This window comes from Equus caballus, chromosome 12 (genome assembly GCF_041296265.1).
Source record: "Equus caballus isolate H_3958 breed thoroughbred chromosome 12, TB-T2T, whole genome shotgun sequence".
NCBI lineage: Eukaryota > Metazoa > Chordata > Mammalia > Perissodactyla > Equidae > Equus > Equus caballus.
The window spans coordinates 47282983-47298814 of record NC_091695.1 but is presented as its reverse complement, the minus strand read 5'-3'; the positions used below and the strand labels follow the sequence as shown (position 1 = coordinate 47298814).

General features: G+C 46.6%; 1 protein-coding gene across 8 annotated transcripts; it reads right to left on the bottom strand.

Moving 5' to 3' along the window:
• Positions 1–209: 209 nt before the first annotated feature.
• Positions 210–15546, bottom strand: LOC138915120 (mas-related G-protein coupled receptor member X4-like). Of its 8 annotated transcripts, XR_011423756.1 has the most exons (5): positions 15332–15544; positions 12539–12887; positions 8860–10418; positions 6927–7022; positions 210–6823 (listed from the first exon to the last, which is right to left on the bottom strand). XR_011423756.1 is itself a non-coding variant. In XM_070229012.1 (4 exons), exons 3-4 carry the CDS (start codon positions 9997–9999, stop codon positions 9004–9006), a joined length of 465 nt encoding a protein of 154 aa, XP_070085113.1. In that variant the 5' UTR covers positions 10000–10418; positions 12539–12887; positions 15332–15544; the 3' UTR covers positions 210–9003. The 8 variants fall into 8 exon arrangements, 3 of the variants coding, with proteins under 3 accessions (XP_070085113.1, XP_070085111.1, XP_070085112.1); XR_011423754.1 differs by having other exon boundaries at positions 6927–10418; XR_011423753.1 differs by having other exon boundaries at positions 210–7302.
• Between the last annotated feature and the right edge of the window lie 286 nt (positions 15547–15832).

Here is a 15832-nt window from a genome sequence, read left to right as displayed (position 1 = left end):
AGGCCTCTTGAGGCCAGGCCAGCCAAGCTAAGGACTTGTCATCAGACTCCACCGGCAATACCTACAGATTTGAATGAATTTCTCTCTTCTGCAGGTCCTCAAATGTCCTGAGATTCTTTGCAGCTGCCAGAGTGAGAGACTTTCTTTACTCACCTGGTAAGGATCCTGGGAACCCTGTAAGCAAGATCCCAGGCCAATATTTCCAAGTGGCTTCGTTTGTTCTCTAAAGTCAATCCTTGTTCCTCAAAGGTGTTTGGTTATATCTGAGTTTATGCATGTTTTCCTCAAAGACGACATTCCAGTCAAAGTGTTGGTAACACAACCAGTGTTTCCGATTGTGTCCTGCTATAGGGAGAACCTATTCTTATTGAACTTATGCAAATAACTAAATTGCCATGAAAATAAGAATACTCACTCATCAAGAGGTTTCAAATTCTAGAGGGATCAGATAGGGAAAAAAGATAAACCTTTCACTTCTGTTTACAAATTGTTGAAAATCATAGTTAGCTTAAGAGAAAAGAAACAAAGATTTCCTTAAATCTGGAAAGACAAAGCATGTAAAAAATAAGCAATATTTCAAACAAAAATTCAGAAAAATTATAATCATCTTCACCAGTTCATTCTGTCTCGTGTAATCAATTTTTTATCTTGATCTTCTGTTAGCAGTTGTATGAGGCCATCAGGTTCTCTGATAGAGTTCTGTAATTTCTTACCAGCTCAGTTGCATAATCTGAAAGTTCATCAGAAACCTGCATTCTAGAGCAAATGTCAGAGTTCTTTCCATCACTCTCTGTAAAGATGAAACATATTTGCAAAAATAGCAGAGTAAAGCACCTACTATCTCCAAAAAAACACTCAAAAATGGCAATTGAGAGAGAAACATGGCTGTTTATGTAAGATATAACACTTTGAGATAATAACTAGAATTGTGACTGACAGCCAAGACAGATCAGAATTTTAGGAATGCTACATAACTTTTAAGACGTTTATATTAATAACAATTACCGACCAAATATAATGTAAGAAGGCCTGTCATCACTTATTTGATGATGCTTCCTATGTAACTTTTTTTTTTAGATTGGCTCTGGCTAACATTTGTTGCCAATATTTTTTCTTTTTTTTTCTCCCCAAAGCCCCAGTACACAGTCATATATCCTGGTTGTAAGTCACTCTAGTTCTTACATGTGAGATGCCACCACAGCATGTCTTGGTGAGCGGTGCATATGTCCTCACCCAGGATCCAAACCAGCGAACCCCAGCCGCTGAAGCAGAACATGTGAACTTGACCACTCAGCCATGGAGCCAGCCCCAGCATGTAATGTAACATACCAAATAATTCTCATTAGTTAGATATTTCCCTCTTTATGAAAAGAGAGATCGAATTGTTTGAGAAGTCCCAGGGCTGACTGGAAATTTTCAAAGTGACTTTTTAAGAGAAAAGAAAAACTTGACTTTGGGAGGGCAATTTGACAGAAATATCAAAAGGTTTCAAAACACTTGGTGAAATAGGAAACAATGCTTAGTTATCTATTCAATCAAGGTGACAACAGAAGACGTCAAAGACGGAGAGAGTCAAACAGTTTTAAGAAATCTTAATAGAGAGACCTCAGTCTTTTTGAACATAGGAAATTATTTTGACAAAGCATACATTTTCTGTCTTTTAGGTAGACTCACTTAAAAATAAAGAAAACACTTTTATAATCTCTTTATCAAGAGCAGACCAAAAGTTTAGACAATTATCCCTTTAAGAAAGGGAAAGCCAAATCGTAAGTGTGTACCAGCTTGCATTTGATATTGAAACACTTTCATTTAATTGAATTCATTTTAATCTCAGCCAACTTGGCCATGCACAAAACTCTTTCCTCAAGGTTTTATTTCCAGAACCTTCTGTCACTTGCTTTTGTACATTCAGAATCTGCCCCCTGCCTTTTACTTTCTTTTTTCATTCTTTTTTTCTTTACTTTCTTAGTACTTTACAATAAATTTATCTTTCTTAACAAAGCAAACAAAAATATTTCCATTCCTTATACCTTCTTTACTGAAAACATACATTTTACCTTCCTTGTATACAGACTGTCTAGAAATATACACTGTCTCACAGAAAATTCCTTGGCATGCACAAAACATGTTTATCAACAAACACAAGCATTTTTCAGTTTCTCTGAAACAAGAAGCCAAAGATAGATAAATGTTTGTTTAGTGATTAATTCTCATATTTTGTCTTATGTAGAAAATGATACAGATAATCAATGAAATGTCATCATTTAATTGAACTTAGCAAAACTCGAAGGTTTTAAGTCACCACAAAGATTTTAGAAGCTATTTTTTAGGACACATACCATAAAACATAATTATCGCACCCAAAAACTCTCACCCATTTTTATTTATATAAATCATTCGTTTCCGACAATTATGTTCAGATTCCTCGTAAGTACATTCTGTGACACTAAAGCACTTAGCCATCATCTTAAGTTCTTTTAAGTACGTACATCATAACACATAATTATTGTTCAAAAATTCCCCCAAAACTTTTCACCCGTTTTATATCTATTCAGCTTACTTGTGTCCAGTAATTATATTTAGATTGCCTACAAAGACTTCATGAGACACCAAACAAAATCAGCTATTATTCTAAGTTGTTATTATTGCTGACAAATTTTGTAACAGACATAACGTGCTTGTATCATATCCAATGCTGATAAGTATGAGGGCATGTCTATTTAAATCAAACCAACAAACTTCAACAAGCTTTTATTACTAAAGATCATTTTACATCATGTTCACTTGAAAGGCATTTGGGCTAGTTTCTATTACATTTAGAAATAATATATAGAAGTGCTGATCTTAAGCCAATTAAATAGAGCTCCTTTAGAAATTCTATCCTCTGGTGGCAGACAAATACGTAGAGAAAGACTGACATACAGATAGACACAAACAGTGATCTTCAAATTTTAGCCTTGTCTCAGGTACAAAATTCAAAACAATAGTTGGATCCAAATTACTCCATGGTAGATGGACCTGCTCAGATGGCTGAAGATTTTTACTGAAGATTCTTTCCTTTTCACCGCTAGGATCCTTTTTAGAGCTGTTTTTGAAATCATTTTGTCTTTTAGGACCTTCTGCATATAAACCAAAGACTGCATTCCTTTGTCTCTGAGAGGTTCTGAATCCTTTCCTTTCAGGGTGACTCTTAAAGTGGACTTATTTGAAACAGAGCTTCCCCAGAATGGCCATTACAACTTCCAAAGATTACCTGTTTCCACTCGTTTAATTTTAGATGAGGAATTTGGAGGGAGTCGAAGGAGGGGAGCTCAGCGAGAGAAGAGAGAGGAGCAGCAGATTTAGTTTTATTTACTCGCACACCTGCTGGTGCACCTGAGGCCCTTGAATATGGCATGTTTTTATGCAACTTTTTTCTTTTAAAGAGACAGTAAGGTATTCCTGATTTCATTAGAAGCCTCTAAAGTCTAAAATAGGCTTCCCATTGGTTATTTCATTTTATAGCTGGCTCTTTCCCATTGCATATGCAAATACGCCAGGTTGGGTAACCTGAAATTACCCCATTTTGGCCATTTTAAAGTGAGATCTCCTTGAGCATGTTTCATTAGCATTGCTTGGAGGGTGGATTAATATGCTCTCACATATCAGGCAGGGGAAACAGTCCCCAGTGAGACACAAAGTTCATCCCCACAACATAATCTACAATAGATCAGGCAAAAGGGATGCAATCATTTCACATAAAGCCCATTTAAATATACTAATCTAGGTGAAAAAATGTTACCTTAATTTTATCAACTCTTATACCTCTAGTCATACTCTCCGTTAGGATTCCATGCACAAGTCGCAGTCTTATGACATTGTGTAGGGGAAGCATTCCCAGCCAGACACAGCAACCATTCCCAAAAAACATTCAGGCAAAGTTGACATGACCTCTTCATATAATATTAGCTGCAACATTTTAGTCTTTATAATGTTATCAACCTTAGCGGCCCGACTGTTGCCCCAAACAACTGTTGGTCAGGTTTCTCATTGTGATTTCTGCCTGCTGGCTTTTAAATGTTTTCCAGGCTGAGGTGAATAAAATGGACTTGTTTGAGGTCCTTTAATGTTGGCAGGCCAGTAGGAGTCCCTTTGGCCTGTTCAACATTAGGCAGTCTTTTATTAAAACATTTGTTTTAACCTCGTTAATGTCCATTTTATTCATCCCATTTTTCTTTTAATAAGCAGCTAAAGTTTTCCATGCTGTTGCAATGAATCCTGGGACTCTTAACTCTCTGATTCCTCTTTGTTTTTTCTCTTTCAATATTTGTCTTATTCTGGGGCTGGCTCCGTGGCCGAGTGGTTAAGTTCGTGCACTCCGCTGCAGCGGCCCAGGGTTCGGATCCTGGGTGCAGACATGGCACTGCTCGTCAGGCTACATTGAGGCAGCGTCCCGCATCCCACAACTAGAAGGACCTGAAACTAAGATATACAACTATGTACAGGGGGGTTTGGGAAGATAAAGCAGAAAAAAAAGAAGATTGGCAACAGTTGTTAGCTCAGGTGCCAATCTTTAAAAAAAAAAAAAAATTGTCTTATTTACCCCACTGTCTTATTTCCTGAAAACCCCTTTAAACATTCCACTTTGTTGAGAAGAGCCCCTCTATTTTTTCTCAGCTTCTTTTTATTTTTCTGTTAACTTAATGCTTTAATTAGCCTCTGCAAGACCATGAAAGGAAACTGAGACCCCAAATTTGATTAAGTTTCATCTTCTTCTTTTTCATTGGTTTATAGCTGAAAACATTCCAGTTCTGCAATACCTAACCCAGAAGGCTGCCGCTGGGAATGGAATCGGAGTTTCCCAGTATGGTGCCACACTACACACATCCATACACACACACGAGCGTCCAAACAAATGGAGCCCATAGTTAGTCCTCTCGGAGTGAGGTCTCTAATACTTGCAAAGAAATTGAGGCCCCCTTGACCAATCTCCAGCAAGCTGGAACAAAACCCATTGAAGCAGACGCCAAGAAATGAAAGGACAAATAGGACTCGGTCAGTTTTAATGAGGAAACTCACCAAAAGGATGTCCATTCCAAACCAGAAGCAAAAGCAAGCAAACAAACAAACAAATCTGAAGCTTGTTTCCATGCCACGAGAAAAATTAGTCTAGTGCCAGGTGGGCCGGAAAGTCCCGGGGACGGTCTGCAGGGTGCATTGCCTGGGGACCTGCTGCACTGCTTCCCAGGAAATCCCAGTTGGCTTGGGGCTGCAGACTGTGGGCAGAGAACCTCCTGGCTGGCTCACCAAATTTTTACTGAACACAAACACAGGTCAATCACCCAGTATACAGGAGGGCCAATTCCTTGAAATGTCGGGCTTGTGGCAAGGCAAGAGGTTTATTATCGAAAGGCAGCCAGACGAGGAGATGGGAGTTAAAAATCAAATCCACCTCCTCGAAGGGAAAAGGTGGGGTTTTTCCCTGGGGTTTCAGGTAGGCAAGAGGGAACAGGTTCTGGGCTCAGGGGTAGTGGAGGGGGAGCATGTGGCCCTGCTGGCTGGCATCTTCAGCCTGTATTTGATCTTAACTCTCTTTCCCCTTGACTGTCTAGACGTTTCTGATTGGTTTTCATCTTCAGCCTGTGTTTGGCCTTGTGAGGCTGCATGTTGACACCTGGACCTTGACTTCCCGGGAAAAACAGCTCCCTCATATACTAAGGAGGGGCAAAAAGACCTGGTTACTTTTAAACAACTGTTGATCAGGCTGAGTAGGCACAGCTGCAGTTAGCAAAGCTTATCTCAAATAATCTTGTCTCTTCTTCTAGCCCAGCAAATATTTCTAACTATTTCATTCTAGGTTTCACAACTCCCCTAGAAATGGCAATTATATGACAAGTACTCTTTGTAAGTATGGCCTTCCACGTTTCTGCACACTGCTGTCTTTAGGATAAATGAGGTGTACTCATATGAGTGAGTCTCTAACTGTTTCAAACAGGTATATTACACTCACTTCTTTGTCTCTCTTCGCACCAACAAAACACAGTGAAAATCCTGTAGCTCTGTGAGTATCTTATATCTAGTGTAGTGGCTCCACAATTTATCCTAAGTGTTTCATGGCCTTATTGGTTTAGGATTCACGATGGGCAGACAAGGACATAATTATTTGAGAACACACAATGTCAACATCATATATGTCCTGGGAGCAATGATGACCACGTCAGTTGTAAGACGTGAGGACAAAACACACAAACCAGAAGACTGAGGCCCTCGTTCAGTCGTGAGAGTCTCCTCCGTGCTGGCTGGTGTGCCTGCAAGCAGAGTTTATGCATTTCCTTTTCCCCATGTCTCCTCTATTGATGATCTATGACGTATTTTCATCCCATAAATATAAACCAATTACATTCACTGTGTTCTGGAAACGCGCTCTCCTCTCCGGTCATAAGTGTCCCAGCTCATGTACTCAGGGAGCAGAACTGGTGGGTAAATTCCATGTTATTCCTCACGTCCCTCCTCCTTGTTCATTCCCGGTCATGTTAGACCATCTGCAGATACTTTAATTGCTGCTCCGGCCTGATTGATAACACCCTGAGTTTTTCCACGATGGAAACATACACTCTATTCTTTCCAAGAATACTGCACTCCCCTGAAATACTCGAGATAGGACAAAGGTTTAGGGGTGCTGGGAGCACAAGAGAGCCTTGGCATGGGTACCCGAAGGATGACCTCCCTCCTCGTGCTTGTAGTGTAAGTTGACGGTGGACCTGTTCTGGTACTCTCCAAACATCTGTAGTAGCTTCTCTTTCCATGTTCTTGTTCCTTCTGACACATGATTTTTGTTCTTCACCTTTGGAAATACTAAATGTCATCAGTCCCACACCCTCCCTCCATTCTTTAGTTCAGCGTGAGTTATGGAGCCCACACGTGCTAACAGGGGCAGGACCGCTCACCTGCAGTGCTGACAGCTGATTTCCGATCGCCGGTCATCGCAGAATCCACGGTCACTCCAAAGTCAGTGCCCGGGTGAGGGGCGTCCAGGCTGAGGTCTGTGTGGACCCCAGAGTTTCAGGACGAGGGAGCAACTGGGAAGAGTCTGTGCCGCCTTCCCTCTCCCCTCACAAACTCAGAACTCACTTCGACAACTCCGACCTCAGGGATGCACAGAGGAATCCATCTTTCCAGAGATTATGGAGCTAAAAATAGTAATAATTCTAATCTACTCCTTCATTCGTTGTCTATTTAATACAACTCTCTCTGCTGTTGGGCCCAGTCTCAGGACGCCAGCGATCACGCTGCAGCACTCACGAGGGACTCACTTCTTACCAGCTGTGAGGAAGGCGACAGAACAGCAATCACCCCCAGCAGCAACATTTCACACGATTTACAGTGTTTTGTGCGTGTGAAGGATGTTGACGCTCCTGATACTCAGAGCAACGCTGCGGGGCAGTGACTCTTGTTAGGAGCTCTTTGTCGAAGTGGAATTGTAAGGATTAGAGAGATCATGTGTCTTTCTCAGAGTCGCCGCCTAACACGGGGTGTCTGGGGTCTGAAGGGAGCGCGGGCAGTCTGACTCCAGTCCACGCATCACCTTCACACTTAGTACCGTAAGCTGGACAATGATACATTCCCTACACTGTATATGTACACACGCACACACACGCACATACACACACACACGCTAACACACCACATGCAGACAAAATTTACTTTCTTCCTGGAGCAGGTAAATGAAATACTTCATACGACTATGAAATAGAAAATAAAAGCAGTCGTTGAAGAAGGAGCAGGAACTTCACCTTGTAAAAAACACAACCGTACAGAAGGAGGAGGATGAAATTGGAAGAGAATTATCAATAAAGACACAGCCTGCATGCGATGCTCTGTGTAAAGGAAAAGGCTAAGGGTGCATTCCGTTAGTGTTTGCACACTTGGAACACATGCAGGAAATCAGGACGAGGGACAGATGGGGGAGACGTGGGTCTCGGGACCTTGTGTGCCAGGCCCCCGTAGCGAGCTCACGGTTCCAGCAAAGGGCGCCGACCCCGCCCTGTCCAGGCGGGCGCTGGGGGAGGGACTCCAAAGCACGTGCCCTCTGGGCGGCTCTCCAGGGGCAACACACAGGAGGGCAGATCAGAGACCCAGGGAGGGTCGGGATCAGCCAAAGGAACAGCCAGATGCGTTAGTACTGGGGTGAGGACATCCCTTGCACATGGGCCTTGTGCCCAACTGTGACCAGGGAACCAGGCAAAGAAAGGGTTATGGAGGATCCAGCTAACAACTAAAGTGATCTGTCTGGGTTTTTTCAGACAAAAAGAAACTATGTAGTCTGTTTTGCAGAGAAATCACGTGTTTACAGAAAGACCTCTGCAAATTGTTCCAGCATCAGATATCCTAAAGTTTCCTTAACTCATTAGCATCTTAAATTTCCCTCCTCTGGGGAGGTCCAAACAGCCATTTTTAGATCATGCGATGTATGTAGTAACATGTATACGTGCTACGCATGCGCCTTAAAAGAACACACTTGTTACAAATAAACCTTGACCTTCCGCCCTCCTGTGTATAACGTCTCCATGAGCACTGAGCTCGGGGAGACCCTGCTCTGGGAGTCGTCCCCGCTGTTCTCCATCGCTCGTGCAAGCAATAAACCTTTCTTCCCCTGCTTCTGCCTTGGTTGTGCTTTTCGGCTCTGCAGTCACCAAGACATGAACACACTGAGTTCAGTTCACAGCCTCTCCCTAGGAGCAGAGGGCTGTGGGAAGCCTGGATAAGCAAAACTAGCAGAGGAGACTTCCAGAAGGAAGATACAAGGAGGAAAAAAAATAGACCTAACAGGGGCCTGCTTGTAAATCTCAATGCAAAGCATGGAGGCCTATCAACACTTACATGATTGTTTCTCATAACGAATTTGTGTAAGAGATGGGGTGGCTGTGCCGGCCTTTAAAGTGGGTGCAGGATGGGTGGGCCCTCGTGCAGGGTCGGATCTTGAGGCTCCAGCAGAGCTGCCCTCTCCCTGGGCTCAGGGGGACATCAGGTGTCGTCTGGGGACGGCGGCTCTTCTGTGCTCAGCTCCACGTCCTCCGTCAGCGCGCTCTGGAGCACTTCTCTGAGAGGCTTCCAGCCCCGCTGTTGCCTCTGCCTTCCCATGAAGAAGTAAATGAGGGGGTTGACCCCGCTGTTCAGGGCAGAGAGGAGATGGAAGACAGGCAAGAGGATGTCAAAATAGGGGAAGGACGGGGAGAACCTGTCGGCCAGCAAGCCTGCGCCGAGAGGCAGACCGAGCACCAGGAAGGCCAGGACCGTGAGAAGGACGATCCTGGAGAGCCTGGCGGGCTGTCTCCGCATGGAGAAGCACTGCACCCTGATGAGCAGAACCAGGCTGGACACACAGAGCACCAGAAAGGTAAGCAAGAACATCCCATAATAGACCAAGTTTACTACATCACACGAGAAGGCCACAAAGTGGACACACAAGAGCACAGAGATCCCCGGACACAATGACAGCCCCCAAATCAGAGCGCACGCGATGGCCGAGAGCTGCGCCGGGCGGCGGCATCTGTACCAGATGGGGAAGAGCACGGACAGACAGCGCTCGACGCTGACAGCCATCAGCAGACTCAGACCCCCCAGGTAAGAAGAGAAGGTGACCCCTCGTATGAGCAGATTGAGCACAGCTACGGAGCGATTTAAAACAAAAAGTAGGAACCTGATGCTTTTGCAGAAGAGGAAGGCAAAGTCGGCACCGGCCAAGTTGAGGATGTAGACGGAAAAGGGGTTCCTCTTGATGCGGAACCCGAGCAGCCAGATGACCGTCCCGTTCCCCACCAACCCACAGAGGCTCACGAGCACAGTCGCAAGGAAGAGAGTGTTCTGGTAAGTGGAAAAGGCGTGGGCCCCATCCACACTTGTGCTGTGCGCTGTTGCGTTCGCCGCCGTTGGTAACTCAGACCCGTTGTTCGGGTGTGACGGCCAGGGCTGCGGTCTGGGAGAGACGCCCGTGGGGTCATTTCGGGGCTCGTGAGCCATCTGCTCGCCCTGCTGCAGGGGTCACCCCTGTGAAGATGGAGATGGGGGAGGGGCCTGGACCCTGAGTTTGGGGATGATCCCGTTCACTCCACCAGCCTCCAGCTTCAGACCCTCCCCCGAGCCCGGGAGCAAGGACAAAGCGTGTGAGCTGCGGAGGGTCCTCCCAGAACTCTGTTCCCAGAAGCCACGATGCTGGCACGTGCGGGTGACCACCTTGCCTGGTCCCAGGGCCAGTCCCTCTCCCTGGAAGCTCCTGAAGAAATCCTAGACTCGCACGTCCCCAGAGCCCAGGCAGGAGCCTGAGAGCCAGTCCCTCTAACCTGCTGGAGGGACCTCGCTGGGGCGACTGCTCCCGCCTCGCATTGCAAATCTTCAACTCCTCTCTCTTTTCACCATCGGCTTCTTTTCTTGACTACATTCTGTAAGTTTGCAAATCAATAGACATCATCAGAAAAGAGAAGCATGTTTACATAAGAATGAATATTAACAAAATTGTATAAACGGAACACCAGTAATATGCAAAAATGAATTTGTCTGTTTGCTTTCAGCTATTATCGTGCACAGAATACACAATGGTAGTGTGGGATTTGACTCAGTGGCGTTTCCTTCATGGCTCATTCACACACACGTGCACACACACACACACGATGACTTCTGAATGCACGAAAAACTGCTGTGAGCGTGTCACAGGAAAGATGTGCAGTGTCACTGTCTTACTGGATGCTTTAGAATTGGTTTGAAGGCAGAACCACTTTTTTATGACCCTATTTATTAGCATTGATTTGTGCATCCTCTTCCTTCCGTTGAACGGCTGTGCTTGTATTGAAGAATTCCATTAATAACTGACGTGCAATTCGATTCCGTGTTCTACCACATAAAACCCCTCGCAGAAGGCCGTGTGCTCAGATACGGTTCTGCGTTGAATGGTGTCCCTCCAGGATGGCTGCTTGTGAGCATCTGGCCTTTTGTTGTTGACAGGCGGCATCCCCACGTTCCAGGCCCGTGTTCTAGGCACTCAGCTCGCGGCTGGGCTTGTGTGAGGCCGGCACGGCTGCACTGGCATCGGGAAGACGGCATCATCCTGTGCCAGCTCCCATTTGTGCTCCTGGTGTCCCCTCTAGGAGGTGGCAGCTCAGGGGGAAGTCCTTCACCCTGTGTCCTACACAACGCCTGGTGCCCCTCCCAGCAAGTTGTATTTATGGGCTTTTCTCTCTGCTCCGCTCTAATCTCTTCAGTGGCACCACTGAATGGAACCAAGGAGACATTTATTAACAAATCTTTACCAAGTAGTTATTTTCTTAAGTCAATTCTGTCCCTTTAATTGGAATTTAAATTGTGATTTCACTTTGTGAATGTTGATAATGCACGTAACAAAGAATTAGAATTTCTAGTAAATTTAAGATGATAAGCCTCAAATCTTAGGCTACTATTTGGTACAAGATCTGATAAGTAATCTATTTGATTTGTAATACATTTAATACTCATTAATTCAAGTTTACAAATTAACTTACAAAGTTATGTCCAAAGGGAGACTACTTAAGCATTGAAATTCACACCCACATTTGTTTCCCTCATGACTTAACAATATCCCAAACTAGAAGAATACACGAATCTCGTTCACCACTGGCACAAAGAGACTCATGTGAGAAACTGGAAGAAACAGCTGCTTAGAGTTCTCGTGAAGGGCTCCCTCAACACCAAACCAGACCGAGCCAACTGCCAGGCTCACGGAGCGCTCCAAACACGCTCCCTGGAGAAAACATCTCATCAAGCGCCAGGGGACATAGTTCGTCTTCCTGCCAACTTCCCCACTGAGACCACTTTCAACTTTAAGGTAGAAACTTAGCTATCTTCTTCACAAGACAACAAGACAGTGACCGGCCTATCGATGATGCGGGAATGTTTGTTGACCGGATGAAGAAGTTAACCTCACAGTTAGGTTCTAAGAGAGACATCCGTTTTTCCGCGCCCGAGCAGCTGGCTGGGACGGGCCCTGTTCCCCGTTTCTTCCCACTCCTTTCTCCTGCTGCATCTCGTCACCTGGCTGTTTTTCTTTAACTGCACAGATGGCAGACACCCAGGGAACACTTCGTCACCGGAGAACCCCGGCGGCTCCTTATCCATGGCTCTTTGGACGCTTGCTATTCAATTTCATTTCTGTTTGCAAACGAGAGAGTGATTTCAACGAGCTCCTCTCTGCTCTGTAAGGTCTTCAGAGGAGAAAAGAAAATCCTCACACCTCCTACCCCGCTTCCCCCCTCCCCTCCTTCCCCGACAGGCTCAGCCTCCCTCGGAACCTTGTCTGCCTTCTAAGTCCTGGGAGGCAACCGCTTGATCAAATGCGTTACAACCACACAGCATCAGTCTCCACATTCACCGCCTGCCGTAGGAGTGTCTTCACCGCCTGGCACTTGGGCTTTAAGTAAAGGCTGACGATTAATTTTTCTGTTATGAGAAATCCGCCCCACAGCTATAAAAGATAAAAGGGCTGTAAGGAGTAAAAGGGCTTAAGTGCGATAGAAGTTTGTTTCTCACTCACCTACTTGCCAAACTGCTGCTCCTGATGAGCGGGTGGCAAGTGTGTGTCCCCTCCTCTATGCGGAGCGGCGGGAACACGGGCTCTGCCCATTCGCTGGCTCCAGCATCTTCAGCACGAGTCTCCAGGTGTCTCTGGGACACGCTCACCCACCAGGAAGGAGGATGGACAGCACGTGTGAGCACCTGACATGGGAAGTCCTTGCAGGCTCGCATAGAGGTGGCTCACAACTCTCCTCCTTCGTTTAAGCAGCTAGAACTCCGCCACACGGGTCCTGCTGACCAGAAGGGGGTCTGGCAAACGAGGTCCAAACTGGGAGAAAAAGGACGGTATGAAACACAGCCAGTCAGCTCTAGAGGGTTCAGAGAAAAAGAGAAGGAACATATATAATATGTATTTATGCAATGTTATATTATCATTTATTATATATATTATATGATATATAACTTTCTTGAAAATAAATGACTATTTACTTTACCAGATTAAAATAAAGCAAATTAAAAGAAATGGACACAAATCAATGTAACTCATCATAGTAACAGACTGAATAAGAAAAAGCACATGATTATGTCACCAGATGCAGAAAAGCATTTCACGAAATTCAACACCCATTCGTGATAAAGTCTCTCAAAATATGAACAATCGAAGGGAACTTCCTGACCCCGTAAAGGGTTCACATGAAAGACCCACAGCCAACATCACACGCGACGGTGAGAGGCTGACACCTTGCACTCTGAGAGTGGGAACGGGGCAAGGACGTCCTCTGTCACCACTCGCCTTCTGTCCTATGGAGTGCAATTAGATCAGAAGAAGAAATAAGTGGCACGTGATTGGAAAGGAAGAGATAAAACTGTCTTTGTTCACAGACGACACCCAGCAGCGGAGGTGTGTCTAGAGAGAGAGGTGACTTCAAGGGTTGACTTATGCAGTTGTGGGGGCTGGTCCCGGCCACACCTGCAGGGTGGGCGGGCAAACTGGAGACCCAGGGAAGCGCCAACGGTGCAGCCTGGAGCCCCAGGGCCGCCTGGAGGAGAATCCCTCCGCTGGGGATGGTCAGTCCTTTCCATCAAGGTCTTCACCTGACTGGATGAAGTCCACGCATCAGTAATCTGATTACAGAGGCTGATGGGCTCTGCTCAAAGGCTGCTGACTCGAACGTTAATCTGCCTAAAAAATATCTTCACAGAAAAGGGAACGCTTGTGCGCTGCTGGTGGGAATATAAATTGGTACAGTCATTATGGGAAGTAGTTTAGAGGTTACTCACAAAATTAAAAATAGAACTACGATAGGATCCTGCAATCCCACTTCTGGGTGTATATTCAAGGGAATGGAAACCCTCTCACAGAGACAATGCAATTCTTAATTATCAATAATACCTCGATAAAGCTGGAAGAAGAAAGAAATGGAACAAAAATGCCTTCACGGAAACATCTAGAACAGTGTTTGACCACATATCTGGGTACCGTGGCCTGGCCAAGCTGACACATACAGCTGACCGTCTCATGGACTTCTGGCATCATAAACGCAGTGCACACATTAGGGGAAAGGGGTGGAATCCAGCTTCTTTTCTCTCTCTGTACCCCTAGAGCTAAAGCCAGGGACATCCGTGAAGGGACAGACAGGACGAGGGGCAGCCACAGTGCGGCCTCGTGGCTTTGCTGCGTCCTGGGACCCAGAGATGCGGCTCTGCAGCTCGAAGGCCCATGACTGCGCGTGCTCGGTGAGAACGATGGACTCCTGAGGCCGGAAGGGGATGCGTGTTTGAAGAGACAACGCGCGTGAGTTCAGGCTGAGGCCTGCAGGGAAGCCGTGCAGAGTCCACAGCGAGAGAGAGGCCCGCGTCCACCAACACGGCGGGTCTGCAACCCAGACACCGGGTCCTGGTGCCGCCTCGCTCCTCAGCACCAGGGACGGGAGGCAGAGCCACCCTCCTCATGAGATCTTGGGATTTCTCAGGATCTCAGCCCTGTCCTGCCTTTGTGATCGTCAACAGGTGAGACGAATCAGAACCAGTGGATGCGGTGGTGTGATGGCTGCTTCCAAACGTCACGCTGATGCTCTCAAGATGCACGTGCACAGCAGGCTGCGCTCCCCCCCCGGCCCCCACCCCCGGGGCAGACCCTCCCGCCTTCGGACCAGGGAGCGTCTTGTCGGAAAGGCGAAAGCTGAGAGGCGCCACGCTGACTCTGAGCCCCTCTCTCAGAGACGTCCCTTCGGGATGACGTGGTTTGAGCAGGTGTGGTGCGCACGGAGCGAGGTTACCACGGTCCCGGCAGGTGCGGGCCCCACTCCCTGTCCCAGCTCGCTCTTCTCTCCCGTTAGGATCTAACGTGTGCTGGTTTTAGGGTGTCACTTTCGGAGATCGGTGTCATTTTCTTTAGTCCCAAGACTTGTGCTTTCAATTTTCCTTTGCGGAAGCTGCCCGCAGGAATCCCACGTTTCAAGCCTTTCGTACTTACTGGCTATTGCAGCACCGCTTGCTCTCAGGAGGTTTAAGAAGCAAATGAAGGAAAAAGAGCTGGAGCCAAGTGCTCAGGGGTTGGCCCCTCTGAGGCTCTCGGCGTCCCTGCCTCTGTTTCTTGAACCCTCCTTCCCGTTCTCCAGGGGGACAAGCAGACCCAGCCCAGCCTGCCCCCCGGACCCTGGAGGTAGCCACCAGCAGGGGCGAGCCGGTGGGAAGCACGTCCCGTGTCCCAGACAGAGGCCAGCAGAGCGAGGAACAGAGACACCGAGAGCACTCGAGGAGGACAGAGCGGGTCAAGGTCAGAGGACGGACGACAGACATTTGTTCTCACCTGCATCTTCTCGCAGAGGCTGGGGCGTCCTGATGCTCGGGGGCAACTGGAGGGTCTCGGTGGCTGGTGGAGGCCTGAGCTTCTCCCCACAGCACAGGCTCAGAGAGAGCTCCCTCAAGCGCACTGTGCTCAGACGCTGCCTGCAGGCTGAGGACCAGGGTCTGCGGCTGGTCCCAGTGACTCCCTCCTCCACTTTACACTCCTGCCGTCACGTGGGTCTCACTCGGATGACACCCTCGGAGCCTATGGGCGCTGTGAGGCATCATCACTGATTTTCTAGAAGCAATCTCAATGGAGAGTGCTCATTTCATGCACCATAATTGCAAATACTCAGAACACAGCTCACGTACTCCAGGAAGATGAGGCTCCATTTATTTCTAACCAACCATTTTAACATCTTATTAAGAGAAAATATTGATTCAGCCACAGACTTGTTGAAATATCTCCATTGTTTTCTTTATCAATGGAAGTTAACAGTTAATTCTGATTACCAAAGTAGAA

Coding starts and splice junctions, on each gene's coding strand:
- LOC138915120 (XM_070229011.1), bottom strand. CDS start 9,999: ATGGCTCACGAGCCCCGAAATGACCCCACGGGCGTCTCTCCCAGACCG.